The following is a 15,545-nucleotide window of genomic DNA, read 5'->3' as shown; positions in this document are numbered from 1 at the left end:
ATAGACACATGCAATCGGATGCGATCGGATGCGATGCAGCATCACAATGCGTTGTCCCATCGCATCTGATCGCATTGTGGCGCCCAAGTGTGTTTTTTTTCCAGCACCCAATGTTGCATGCCATCTGCAATGCCACATTAGGCACTGGTAGAGGGCTGGGGATGGGCGAGCACAGTGTTGTGATGGAGCGCTGGTGGTGGCGGGGCTAAGCGGGAGAGACAGAATTTGAAAGAACAATTTAAAACACTGGGCTCTCTCAGCCAATTAGCCACCTCACTCTCAGCCAATCAGGGGGCCACCCAGTGTTTTTTCAATTCTGCCACCGCCACCACCAGCCTTCCTGCACAGTGCTGTGCTCAACCTCCAATTTTTATTAGTGGTACATTACCAATTAAAGCACATGTAGGTCTACGTTTCGGCCACTAGGTGGCATTTCTCAAGACACAGCAACAGTTGACGTCCACATAGCTAAAGAGTCAGGATACACTGACCCTGTCTCCCTTATAAAGCACTCACTGTTGATTGAACACTACTTAGCTGTGTATCAATGTATGGATGCCCGGCTGGTTCATAATATGGCCATGTGTTCCACCGGGCCTCCGGTGCGTTCCACGAGGTCCAAATGGTGGTATACAGTCATTTATACATGCGCCTAAATAAATGTCACAGATGCGCTAAATAAAGTGAGGCACCTAATATCAGCCGGGTGCCATACAACTAACATCTGCCTGCTACAGCTATACTGTAAAAATTATTGTATACCAATATTTGAACCCGGTGGAATGCACCGGTGGCCCGGTGGAAAGCGCGCCCATATTGGAAGTTTGGAGTGCAAAGGACTCCAACCAATAGGAGATGCCCTTTGTCATAGCTATGACCTGAAGAAACTGCCTAATAAAGGGCAATGAAACGTTGTCTCACAATGTCTGCCTGAGGTGTCTCTTTTTACAAGTCGCTTGGAGTGCTGCTTGCTCCCCCATTGGTATATATGTATATATATATATATACTGTATATATATATATATACTGTATATATATATATATATATATATATATATATATATATATATATATATATATATATATATATATACCTAATAAGCTCACATATCAGAGCGGCAGCAGATCTCCCAGGGTGCTAAAATATATGATTTGAGATTGTAGCATCATTGCACAGCTGGAGTCAAATGATCTCCTGAATTATTTTGATTTCTCTGTGTCTCCAAACAATTTAGCCACTTTGTGTGAGAGAAATTTTACGGCAGAATTTTGTGTGGCATTTGTGCAGCCAAGATAGTACAAGGCCTATTGCAGTTCCTCCAGAGATGGCAGGTGAGTCACTGGATATGTGTACTGGGTAAGAATAGTGTACATTAAGTATGATTACAGAGATAAGGGAAATACTTTCAGAGAAAGTATCATGGGATAGATATAGGGTATAAAAAATATGGCCTTATACAGTAAGTGGGTAGATATCCGGCAACTGAATCTGTGCAGCATTTTCATAAAATACCTTAAAGCATTATAGAATGTTAGTGTCTTTATTAACTCAGGAAGTATTCATATAGTATCTCTCATTTATTCAATTTTACCATTCTTTTAACTATTATAATGGTTTCTCATGGAAACCATTATCTACATGTTGAGTATATGGCTTGAAATAGCTTTCTGTGCTTATACTGTTAATCTGGTGGCCATAGGTATGTAGTTGGCTTTAAAGATATTTTGTGAAGAGTATGTGTGGAAAAGGCACAGTCAGTAATAGACAGGAATGGGTGGCAAAGGCACAGTCAGTAATAGACAGGGATTTTTGGTTTTCATCAACAATCTATTAAATACAATTCTCACCATAGAGTCCAATCATGTCCACAATATGGCTGTACATTTCCTAAGTAAAAGCCAAGAGACTGGGTGACATCCACTAGATTTGTGAAGTCCAGACTGATGCTGTTGAAGAGTACAGATGTCATGATAATCTCATCAATGGCCCATACATCTTCTCCTTGTCCAGAATGGTATGGTTGCCACCACCGAAACTGAATTCCAAACTGCTTGGCATCCTCAGGGAGCGCCACAGAAATTATTCTGAAAGAAAAAGCAATCTGTTATGAGAATATTAAACTACTACACATCAACCCAAAATATTTGAATACCTGATAGTGCATGTGCCTAATTATGCCTAGCACAACAGGAAAGTTAACATGTATAATAAGAGTTCCTATCAGGAACATAACTAGTAATTTGTGTGCCTCACACCATATTAGTAAGGGTCTTATGAACTGCCCAATAGCAAAAGAACTCAATTAGAAACATGGCAAGTAAGGTCCCCCTCAACTGCAATTGTATTTATAAACCACTATTAACACTGTGGGGGGGGGGGGGGATTTCATAGATTCAAAAAATTAAAAATTTGGTAAGAAATGCAAAACCAGTTTGATTTTGAAGTGTAAATGATTGCCGCTTTAAAAAAAACCTGGAGATTTCTTACCAAATCTCTCACTTTCTAAATCTCTCATCTTATTAAATTTCACGCAAAATCTCATAGTATCTACAAATGTAACAATCCAAATAATGACAAAAAATTACAAAGAAACACATTTTGATACAGTACATACAGTACTGTATATTACACATATTCTCCTTTGCAATAATATCAGCACTATAGCATTGCATTAGTCTGGATAATTGCATATCTATACTCTCTGTTTGCATGTACAAGTAACTTTGGATGGAGCACATTAATTACCATTATTTTACAAACGTGTCTAAAAGAGATTATGGACTCCTACAAGATAGAAACATTTGCTTTCATTGTATGAAAATCAGACCTAAACACATTCCTTAGGGTGTTGCAGAATGTGCGGGGTCATTTGATTTGCTGTGGCAGCTATGACACCAAACATACACATGACAAACGGCAAAGAAAATTAAGAATAATAGCTAATCTCCTGCAGCAGTTACATTATACGCGAGTAGAGCAACCATACCGCATTGTTGAAGCAATGTCACCTGCTTTAATATTCACTAAATCACTCATCGGTGTGTTTTTGCCCGGACCTGGTGCCGGTGACATGTAAATCATTAGTCATATTATGACATGCAATTAAGGCTCTCTACTAATGGAAAGCTTGTTTTATAGAAAATATTTTCAGAGGAACTCACCTACACATGAATCTAAGTAATAGCACAACATAATAAATGGCTATTTAATACACCGCTCTAATAGCAGATATAAATCGGTCAATTATTCTGCTTTCATTATATTGTGATCAAAGAACAACAAATTATTTTTTCTAAAGTCATAATTTGGCTGACAGGTTACTAAAGCTCTTGCTGGTTGACATCTGTATGACTACCATATTTCTATTTTTCCAATGCCCTAGTCATGTTGACACAGACCACCTATTAGTATGAAAAGGCAAAGAGAAAACTAATTCTTGATATAACAGAATATATTTTATCTGCATTTATCATTCACTCAGTATTTATCATCGTCATCATTATCATCATCATCATCGAGGCAGTACTAGGTCTACAATGTTTCCAAAACTAAAATTTTAATACCCAGCTTTTAGTATGTCCAGTACAGCAATGTTTAATATTTTACCCATGAATATTTAAATCTGAGACTATTAAACCAACTCCTTTAACCCCTTCCCGACATTTGACGTACATTTACGTCATGGCCGGGATGTACTTCCCGACACATGGCATAAATGTACGTCATGACTTTAAACTGTCACTGCGTCTAGAGACGCAGTGACAGAGGGACGATGTCTGCTGTCCCTGACAGCAGACATGTCCCTGCATGCCCAGGGGGGGCTGCGATGCCGCCCCCCTGTCGGCGATCGCTGTGATTGGCTGTTCAGTGTGAACAGCCATTCACAGCGTTTTCCTGTGTTACCAGCGAATCAGACGCTCGGTAACACAGGTGTCAATCACCGCCGGGCGTCAGGGGGCATGAGGGGGTCATCGGTGACGATGACACCTCACCCCACCCTCACCCCACCTGCCCCCAAGGCTGTGATTGGTCCGTGGGACCCACGGACCAATCACAGCCAAGGCGCGACATTTAAACTAACGGTGACTGCGCTGCAGTCGCCATTCCGGTCTGGAGTAGCGTGCAGAGCGGTCACCGTGCCTATCTGCCGTGATACTGACCTGATCCTTGCTAATACTTACCTGATCCTTGCAAATACCTTACCTGATTACCTGATCACTGCTTGTAGCGTGCTGGACGCTTCCTGGATCTGACTTCTTGGGACTTCCTGCTGCTGCTGCAGTGTGATAGAGAGATAGAGAGAGAGATAGAGAGAGATAGAGAGAGATAGAGAGATAGTGACAGAGAGAGCTATATTTTGTGTCTGCTACCCCCCCTTTTTGGGGGTGCAGGGGTTTTTTATATATATATAGTGCTGCTGCTGCAGTGTCATAGAGTGATAGATAGTGATAGATAGTGAGAGATAGAGAGATAGAGAGATTTAACTGTCAGTGCTGCTGCTGCAGTGTCATAGAGTGATAGATAGTGAGAGATAGAGAGATAGAGAGAGATAGTGACAGAGAAGGATAGAGAGTGTATATTTTGTGTCTGCTACCCCCCCTTTTTGGGGGTGCAGGTTTTTTAGTGTCCTAGAGTGATAGATAGTGATAGATAGTGATAGATAGTGATAGATAGTGAGAGATAGTGAGAGATAGTGAGAGATAGTGACAGAGAGTGATAGAGAGTGCTAAATTTTGTGTCTGCTGCCCCCGCCTTTTGTGCTGATCACTATATCTGAGGTGATCAGCAACTTTTTGGGGGTGCAGAGGTTTTTTTTTTTTTTTATATACCTGTCAGTTGCTGCCAGTTGCACTGTCAGTTGCACCAAAGGTTGTGCACCTGCTGCCCCTCACTGGTAATCAGTGTCGCATCACTGATCACCTTTTTTTTTTTTTGTGGGGTCTTTTTTAAAAAATTTTTTTACACACACTGTGATTTTGTGGGTGTCCTGTGGCCACTGTGCGCTGATCATTGACGTACATCACTGATCAGCTTTTTCGGCACAGGGTTGATCTATTTTTTTTTTGATCAAATTCCTGTTGCCTTTGAGCGCTGTTCAGTGACAGACGTTACTGACCAACATCTGTGCTCAATTTTTGGCGCAGGACCTTTTTTTTTTTAACCCCTTCAATTTTTTTTTTTTAACCCCTTCAATTTTTTTTTTTTTAACCCCTTCAATTTTTTTTTTTGTATAAAGTATTTTTTTTTTCTGCACTACATACACACTACACACTACATACCCCCCGGGTTGAAATAAAGTTTGTACCCCCCCCTACACTATACACGTGTTGAAACATTTCACTACCAGTAACACAAAAATAAAAATGGCATCCCAAATGTCATCCCAAATGTCATCCCAGTCATCCAGAAGAATGTATTCAGCAGAGGAGGCATATGCCATGCTTGCTTCTGACTCTGACACAGCCAGTGATGCAAGCGGGGAATTTGAAGGATTCGCCTTAAGCTCCTCTTCCTCCTCTGGTGATGAGGGACCCCCTCAAAGACGTCCCCGTAGAGCAGCTGAGACCCCCCCCCAATAATTGATCTCGTATGGACCCCACCACCAGACAATTTTGAGCCCCAGGTTCCTGAGTTTTTGGCCATGCCAGGAATCCAATTTGATTCCACAGGTCTCAGAGAAATTGACTTTTTCAAATTATTTTTCTCTGATGATTTTATAAATTTAATGGTGGACCAAACTAATTTATATGCCCAGCAGTTTATTGCTCAAAACCCCACGTCATCATTTGCTAGGTGGACCCCTGTAGATGCAGTAGAGATGATGACGTTTTGGGGTCTGGTGTTTCATATGGGCATAGTAAAAAAGCCAGAAATTAGGCAATATTGGAGTACAGATGTTCTGTACAGCACCCCATTTTACCGTATGGCCATGCCCCGGGCTCGATTTGAGACGATCCTTAAATTTTTGCATTACAACGATAATGCACAGTGCCCACCCAGAGATGATCCCACCTTTGACCGGCTATTCAAAGTCAGGCCGGTCATTGATCATTTCAGTGCCAAATTTGAAGACATGTACATCCCAGATAAATTCATTTGCATAGACGAGTCCCTTATACATTTTAAAGGAAGGGTTAAATTCCGCCAGTACCTTCCCAGTAAGAGGGCAAGGTATGGCATAAAAATGTATAAGCTGTGTGAAAGCACCTCAGGGTACACCCACAGGTTTAGGGTATATGAAGGGAAGGACTCAAGAATTGAACCGCCAGAATGCCCCCCCTCCCTCGTAGGTGTTAGTGGAAAAATTGTCTGGGATTTAGTGCACCCCTTCCTGGATAAAGGTTATCACCTCTATGTGGATAACTTTTACACCAGCATCCCCCTGTTTAAGGCCCTTGGTTCAAGAGGTACAGCAGCTTGCGGTACTGTGCGCAAGAACCAAAGAGGCCTCCCAAAAACGCACATTGCCCAAGTAATGAGAAGGGGTGAAAGCAGGGGAATATGCACCGAAAATATGTTGTTGGTCAAATATAAGGACAAGAGGGATGTCCTTATACTGACAACAATTCACGGAGACAGTACCACCTCCGTCCCTGTACGAGGTACCAGTACCCACACCTCAAAACCTAATTGTATCCTGGATTACAATAGGTACATGGGCGGAGTGGATCTTTCAGATCAGGTACTGAAGCCGTACAGTGCCCTGCGGAAAACAAAAATCTGGTACAAGAAGCTGGCCGTGTATATCATCCAGATGGCACTGTATAACGCTTACGTGCTATTCCGTTCTACCGGCCAGAGGGGGACATTTATGCACTTTCAAGAGGAAGTCATAAAGGGCCTAATATTTGGGAACCAGCAGGCAGAGGGCCCCAGTACTTCTAGTACTGGCCCCCGTATTGTACCAGGGCAGCATTTTCCTGATGAAATCCCCTCCACTGGAAAAAAGGGCAGGACACAAAAAAGGTGCAAAGTTTGCTATAAAAAGGGAATAAGAAAGCAAACTATTTTCCAGTGTGACACTTGCCCCGACAAACCCGGCCTATGTATAAAGGAGTGTTTTAAAATATACCACACATCTATGGATTATTAGGTTCATCATTTCACCGTGCTTCGGGGGTCTTGCTAATGCCACATAGCACCCACCATTCATTCCACCAGAATCTGAGCCGCAAAATCCAAAAATCACTCCTTCCCTTCTGAGTCCTGCCACTTTTTGGTCACACATGAGGCATTGCCGTACTCGGGAGAAATTGGGGCACAGATTTTGGGGTGCTTTTTCTCCTTCATACCTTCTGAAAATGAAAAATTTTGAGCCAGAACTGCATTTTTGTGTAAAAAAATGTAATTTTTCATTTTCACTGCCCACTTGTATCAAAATTGGTGAAACCCCTGGGGGTTTGAAATGTACACTATACCCCTAGATGAATTGCCTGAGGGGTGTACTTTGCAAAATGGGGTGACTTGTGGGGGGGTTCCACTGTATTGGTGCAACATAGCACCCACCATTCATTCCACCAAAATCTGTGCTGCAAAATCCAAAAATCACTCCTTCCCTTCTGAGTCCTGCCATGAACCCAACTGGTATTTTTTGGTCACATGTGAGGCATTGCCGTACTCAGGAGAAATTGGGGCACAGATTTTGGGGTGCTTTTTCTCCTTCATACCTTCTGAAAATGAAAAATTTTGAGCCAGAACTGCATTTTTGTGTAAAAAAATGTAATTTTTCATTTTCACTGCCCACTTGTATCAAAATTGGTGAAACCCCTGGGGGTTTGAAATGTACACTATACCCCTAGATGAATTCCCTGAGGGGTGTAGTTTGCAAAATGGGGTCACTTGTGGGGGGGTTCCACTGTATTGGTGCTTGGGGGGTCTTGCTAATGCGACATAGCACCCACCAAAATTCCACCAGAATCTGAGCTGCAAAATCCAAAAATCACTCCTTCCCTTCTGAGTCCTGCCATGCACCCAAATGGTATTTTTTGGTCACATGTGAGGCATTGCCGTACTCGGGAGAAATTGGGGCACAGATTTTGGGGTGCTTTTTCTCCTTCATACCTTCTGAAAATGAAAAATTTTGAGCCAGAACTGCATTTTTGTGTAAAAAATGTAATTTTTCATTTTCACTGCCCACTTGTATCAAAATTGGTGAAACCCCTGGGGGTTTGAAATGTACACTATACCCCTAGATGAATTCCCTGAGGGGTGTAGTTTGCAAAATGGGGTCACTTGTGGGGGGGGTTCCACTGTATTGGTGCTTGGGGGGTCTTGCTAATGCGACATAGCACCCACCAAAATTCCACCAGAATCTGAGCTGCAAAATCCAAAAATCACTCCTTCCCTTCTGAGTCCTGCCATGCACCCAACTGGTATTTTTTGGTCACATGTGAGGCATTGCCGTACTCGGGAGAAATTGGGGCACACATTTTGGGGTGCTTTTTCTCCTTCATACCTTCTGAAAATGAAAAATTTTAAGCCAGAACTGCATTTTTGTGTAAAAAATGTAATTTTTCATTTTCACTGCCCACTTGTATCAAAATTGGTGAAACCCCTGGGGGTTTGAAATGTACACTATACCCCTAGATGAATTCCCTGAGGGGTGTAGTTTGCAAAATGGGGTCACTTGTGGGGGGGTTCCACTGTATTGGTGCTTGGGGGGTCTTGCTAATGCGACATAGCACCCACCAAAATTCCACCAGAATCTGAGCTGCAAAATCCAAAAATCACTCCTTCCCTTCTGAGTCCTGCCATGCACCCAACTGGTATTTTTTGGTCACATGTGAGGCATTGCCATACTCGGGAGAAATTGGGGCACATATTTTGGGGTGCTTTTTCTCCTTCATACCTTCTGAAAATGAAAAATTTTGAGCCAGAACTGCATTTTTGTGTAAAAAAATGTAATTTTTCATTTTCACTGCCCACTTGTATCAAAATTGGTGAAACCCCTGGGGGTTTGAAATGTACACTATACCCCTAGATGAATTCCCTGAGGGGTGTACTTTGCAAAATGGGGTGACTTGTGGGGGGGTTCCACTGTATTGGTGCAACATAGCACCCACCATTCATTCCACCAAAATCTGTGCTGCAAAATCCAAAAATCACTCCTTCCCTTCTGAGTCCTGCCATGCACCCAACTGGTATTTTTTGGTCACATGTGAGGCATTGCCGTACTCGGGAGAAATTGGGGCACAGATTTTGGGGTGCTTTTTCTCCTTCATACCTTTTGAAAATGAAAAATTTTGAGCCAGAACTGCATTTTTGTGTAAAAAAATGTAATTTTTCATTTTCACTGCCCATTTGTATCAAAATTGGTGAAACCCCTGGGGGTTTGAAATGTACACTATACCCCTAGATGAATTCCCTGAGGGATGTACTTTGCAAAATGGGATGACTTGTGGGGGGGTTCCACTGTATTGGTGCAACATAGCACCCACCATTCATTCCACCAAAATCTGTGCTGCAAAATCCAAAAATCACTCCTTCCCTTCTGAGTCCTGCCATGCACCCAACTGGTATTTTTTGGTCACATGTGAGGCATTGCCGTACTCGGGAGAAATTGGGGCACAGATTTTGGGGTGTTTTTTCTCCTTCATACCTTCTGAAAATGAAAAATTTTGAGCCAGAACTGCATTTTTGTGTAAAAAAATGTAATTTTTCATTTTCACTGCCCACTTGTATCAAAATTGGTGAAACCCCTGGGGGTTTGAAATGTACACTATACCCCTAGATGAATTCCCTGAGGGGTGTAGTTTGCAAAATGGGGTCACTTGTGGGGGGGTTCCACTGTATTGGTGCTTGGGGGGTCTTGCTAATGCGACATAGCACCCACCAAAATTCCACCAGAATCTGAGCTGCAAAATCCAAAAATCACTCCTTCCCTTCTGAGTCCTGCCATGCACCCAAATGGTATTTTTTGGTCACATGTGAGGCATTGCCGTACTCGGGAGAAATTGAGGCACAGATTTTGGGGGGCTTTTTCTCCTTCATACCTTCTGAAAATGAAAAATTTTGAGCCAGAACTGCATTTTTGTGTAAAAAATGTAATTTTTCATTTTCACTGCCCAGTTGTATCAAAATTGGTGAAACCCCTGGGGGTTTGAAATGTACACTATACCCCTAGATGAATTCCCTGAGGGGTGTAGTTTGCAAAATGGGGTCACTTGTGGGGGGGTTCCTAACTTTTAGCATCTTATGGTGCCTAGAAACCTACATGGTGCCTAAAAAATAATCTCATAAAAAGGAGGCTCCAAAATCAAGTAGGTGCTCCTTCTATTATGAAGCCTGTGGTTTGGTCAACGTGCACACTAGGACAACATATAGGATATTTATGAAAACAAAAGAATTGGGGGAATCAATTTTTAGTCACATTTCTCTAGTAAATGTACTGTGTTCCTTAGAAAAATGTATTAAAATTGCAAATCTGCAAAAAAAATGAAATTTTGAAATTTCACCTACACTTTGTTTTAATTCCTGTGAAACACCTAAAGGGTTAACAAACTTCCAAAATGCTGTTTTGAATACTGTGAGGGGTGCAGTTTTTTAAATGGTATCATTTATGGGGGTGTCTCACATACAAGTCCCTCAAAGTCACATCAGAACTGAACTGGTCCCTAAAAAAATCAGTGTTTGAAATTTTCTTGAAAATTTGAGAATTTGCTATTCATATTGTAAGCCTCCTAGTGTCCAAAAAAATTAAAAGGAAGTTGAAATAATGATGGAAACATAAAGTAGACATATGGTCTATGTTAGTTATTAACTATTTTGAGTGGTATGATTATTTGTCTCACAAGCAGAAAATTTTACATTTTGCAAATTGCTAAATTTTCCATTTTTTCACGACATTTTGGTATTTTTCACAAAAAAACACAGACTGTATCGACCCAAATTTACCACTAATTTGAAGTACAATGTGTCACGAAAAAACAATCTCAAAATCACTGGGATAAGTAAAAGCAAAAAAAAGTTATCCCCACTTAAGTGAGACATGTCAGATTTGAAAAAAAGGGCTCTGTCAGGAACGCAAAAACTGGCTCTGTCAGGAAGGGGTTAAAACACACAGCACAGGATGAAGTAAACAATAGGATATGATGTTTGGAAATCTGGGACACATGGTAATACTACACTACAGCCACCATCTAAACTGAACTAACCTGTTTTCTTGCTTGTTATAGCTCTCTAAACATGTCCTATAGTTGTTAATGATGGATTTATAATGGGATATGCAATGTCCGTCATTCCTTCACATCTAAAATACCTTTTCTACATGCTGATAAACTACATTACTGAATCCTGCACATTAATGACACATGTACTACTAGAGCAGTCACAGTTAATAAGTACTGGAGAACATTTCCATTATATTGTGTACATTATGTATAACTAGAGCCTCTTTATACAAGTTTGCTTTTTTGAAAATCAACTTTTATTGGAAAATATTCAAAAATAAAACAATATAAAATATTTAAATGCATATGTTCTATATATAGTCAAAATGGAGAGGCCATAAACTACATCCAGTAAAAACATAACAGAACAAAGCAAGGAATAGTAAAAACACTTGAAACACACACAATATAATGATTTATCCAAGCAAGGAATGGTGAAATTTTTTTTACTACGTAGTGATTTATCTGAGCATAAAACCATAGATTTACACTGATAAAGAAAAGTAACTTTTGCTGAGTAGAGAGACAATCATCATGTCCACATGCAGCAAGTTAACATGATTAGAATGCCAACAAAACCTGCCTCGTGGTCTAGTGTTGACTTACCTTGCATGGCAGGCCCAACGACTCTACCACTGTTCTTCAGATATGGCGCTCAGTTTCTGAGGACTTTTAGATCATCCTGTGTGGCTTCCGGTGATAAGTATGACTACTCAAAACCTCTAACTCTCCCCTAGATCCTAACACTAACTTCCTTCTGTAGTCTAACCCCACTCTCCACTGCTGGTCCAACCAGAATCTTGACATTCTAGCAACGTCAACTATTAACAATTTGATGTTAACATTGCAAATGTCAGAGCCGGCCCTAGCCTAAATGACACCCTAGGCAAGATTTTGGCTGGTGCCCCCTAGCACCACCACTAGTTCCGCCTCTGACCCTGCTCCCCTTTCCCAGCACCATCAACCCTCATCATAGCAGTCATCATTTTGGTGCTCCTACCTGCAATATTTTAAATAGAAACAGTGCACACATTCGGTGCGCAGCCCAAACAAGAGTGTGTTCTTGCTGGGAAGGGGCATGGCCACACAATGGTACCCCCAATTCAAATTATGCCACACAGTAGTGCAACTTTATTCACATTATATCATGCGATTGTGTCCCTTATTCACGTTACATCACACAGTAGTACCACTTTACCTTATATAAATTACTCCTCACATTATTTACATTATACCCTTAGAAAAAAATCCTGAGAAAATATTGTTTTTTAAGCACCTCCATGGCCACACTGCAACCCAGCACAAAGCAGTGTGTGCTGGGCGCAGAGGAGAAGAGCTGCAGCTGCTGCTGTCACTTAAGGGGAGGGGGACCGGGGCCCCCACTAGGGGGCATTACTGTGTATTACTACACAGTAATGCCCCTTACACATGACACACATTATTAATGTCCTTATAACCATAATGCCCCTTACACATTGGGCGGTATTCAATGAGAATACCTGCGAGGTGCAGCGAATCCTTTTTAGGATTCGCTGCACATTCGCCACGTTCCGGAGCCGGCGGGCTCCGGTATTCAACGTGTCAGGGGCTCGCTGCCCCTGCCCCTGACTGGCGAATATGAGCTCCTGCGGCGATTGCCGCAGGGAGCCTGAGGACGGTGGCAGGCAGAGAGATGGAAGTCTCTCTGCCTAGCCCAGAACGTTTGTGGGGTTTAGGTGGGCTCCCCGGGTGCCAGGCAGCACAGGCTGCCCCCCGGGGGTGCAGCTTCCGATGATTAAAATGATATGTGGCATAAAAAGGGATTTTTGTAAGAACTTACCATTCGAATCCCTTTCTCTGATATGGTCCTGGTGACACAGCTCAACACTGGGATGTAGGAGGGTCCGAAGGAGCCAGGCACCTATCCTAAAGCTTTAGAGGGTAGGCTCCTCCCCTACTGCATCCCTGGACTCTTCAGTTCAATCTTTCAAAGCCACTGGAATACATTAACTCAGTACAAACGCCTGCACATATTATATGCACATTTTATAACAGAAACTGTTAACTTTAACCATTTTAACATGAACATCATGAAACTTCTGGCATACTTACTGAGCGTAAGGGAGGGATCGCTGTGTCACCAGGACCATATCAGAGAAAGGGATTCGAACGGTAAGTTCTTACAAAAATCCCTTTTTCTCTTTCAATGGTCCTGGTGACACAGCTCAACACTGGGACGTTCCAGAGCCGGTCCTTTGGGAGGGTACGCTCAGGTCTGCAGCTCTCAGCACTGCTCGCCCGAATGATGCGTCCTCCGACGCGAACTCATGGAATCTATAGAATTTGGCAAATGTGTGAACAGATGACCAAGTGGCAGCTCTGCAAACCTGCTCAGCTGTGGCCCCATGTCGAACCGCCCAAGAGGTGGCAACTGACCTGGTGGTATGCGCATTAATTCTGGCCGGCACAGGCCTACCCACTTTGGTGTATGCAAAAGCTATCACAGATCGCAACCACCTAGCAATAGTCTGCTTAGAAGCAGGCCAACCAATTTTGTGTACGTCATACAGTACCAATAATGTGTCAGTCTTTCTGACACTCTTCACTCTGTCCACATATATGCGTAAAGCACGCACAACATCCAAAGTTTTCAACTTGTCCCTTTTCTTAGAACCCTCTGGGGGTTGAAACACAGGTAGAACTATCTCCTGATTTAAATGGAAGGCAGAGACTACCTTCGGTAAAAACTGAGGTACTGTTCTCAGAACAGCCCTGTCATCATGAAAAATTAAGAAGGGAGATTTGCATGACAAGGCTCCCAACTCTGACACTCTTTTAGCTGATGCTACTGCTAACAAAAACACTAGTTTCCACGTGAGAAACTTAAAGTCAGCCGACCTTAAAGGTTCAAAAGGTGCCTTCTGAAGGCAATCCAAAACCAGTGACAGATCCCAAGGCGCTACTGGTTGCTTGTAAGGGGGTTTTAGTCTGGATACCCCTTGTAAAAAAGTTTGAATTTCCGGCAAAATGGCTACTTTTTTTTGGAAATAGATGGATAAGGCCGAAATCTGCACCTTCAATGATTGAAGGCTTAGGCCCGATGAAAACCCATCTTGTAAGAATTCCAACATTCTTGCTAACTTGAAGTGAGATGTGTGAACTTTTCTCCTCTCACACCATCTAATGTAAGTCTTCCAGACTCTATAATAATTCGCCGAGGAAACAGCTTTCCTGGCTTTTATCATAGTCTGCACTACTGCGTCAGAGAACCCTTTCCTTTTCAAAATGGCGGCTTCAATAGCCATGCCGTCAAAATCAATCGATCGGAATCCAGGTGACTGAATGGGCCTTGTCTTAGTAGATCTGGTCTCGGAGGTAGACGCCATGAGTCCACAGACAACCTCTGAAGCCTCGAGTACCAGGACCTCCTTGGCCAATCTGGGGCCACAAGAATCACCGGAACCTTCTGGTCCTGTATCCTTTTCAAAAGTCTCGCTAACATTGGAACCGGAGGGAATGCATAAAGAAGATCTCCCTGCCACTGAGTAGTCATGGCATCCACTGCCTCTGCTAGCGGATCTCTCGTTCTGGCATAAAACCTGGGCACCTGATGGTTGAACCTGGATGCCATCAGGTCCACATCCGGAGTTCCCCACATCACAGTGATCTGGTGAAACACCTGAGGGTGTAAGCTCCATTCTCCTTCCTTGAGCTCCTCCCTGCTCAGGAAGTCTGCTTCTATATTTTCCACTCCTGGAATGAATATAGCCGATACCGCAGGAACATTCTGTTCCGCCCATAGGAAGATTCTGGACACCTCCCACATGGCCAATCTGCTGCGTGTACCTCCCTGGTGATTCAGATACGCCACAGCTGTGGCATTGTCGGTCTGAATCCTCAAAGGGATGTTCCGTAACCTGTCTCCCGCCAAGGAAATCACTATCCAGACAGCCCTCAGCTCCAAGATGTTGATTGGTAATGCTGATTCCTCTGCCGTCCACAGGCCCTGCAGCCTGAGATCCAGGACTACTGCCCCCCAGCCCCTGAGACTGGCGTCGGTAGTTACTACCAACCAGTCCCAGGTCTGTAATGACCGACCCCACTGAAGGGAATCTACTTCTGTCCACCATTTCAAGGAGTCTCGAGTGTCCGAAGACAGCACTATCAGCTCCGACTTCATGGTCTGTGTGTTTCCTGACCAAGCCGACAAAATGTTCCATTGGAACACCCGAGAGTGGGACCTGGCAAATTGAAGCGTCTCGAATGACGCCACCATTTTCCCCAGGAGCTTGAGGCACCTCCATACTGACAAGCTCGGAGCTCTGAGAATCTCCTGCACTAGAGTGACCAGGTCCCTGGCCTTTACCTCTGGGAGAAAAACCCGATGGAGATGGGTA

At 42.9% G+C, this 15,545-nt stretch overlaps 1 protein-coding gene across 4 annotated transcripts in view; it reads right to left on the bottom strand.

Moving 5' to 3' along the window:
• Positions 1 to 15,545, bottom strand: part of RELN (reelin) — a 479,555-nt gene that overhangs the window by 145,985 nt on the left and 318,025 nt on the right. For all 4 annotated transcript variants that reach the window (XM_083183017.1, XM_083183019.1, XM_083183018.1 and 1 more), the window contains exon 20: positions 1,849 to 2,085. In XM_083183017.1, coding sequence (XP_083039143.1) covers positions 1,849 to 2,085 — 237 coding nt within the window. The remainder of the gene's footprint in view (positions 1 to 1,848; positions 2,086 to 15,545) is intronic.

Source organism: Crinia signifera, chromosome 4 (genome assembly GCF_055691185.1).
Source record: "Crinia signifera chromosome 4, ASM5569118v1, whole genome shotgun sequence".
Classification (NCBI taxonomy): domain Eukaryota; kingdom Metazoa; phylum Chordata; class Amphibia; order Anura; family Myobatrachidae; genus Crinia; species Crinia signifera.
This window is presented reverse-complemented; position numbering and strand designations above follow the sequence as displayed.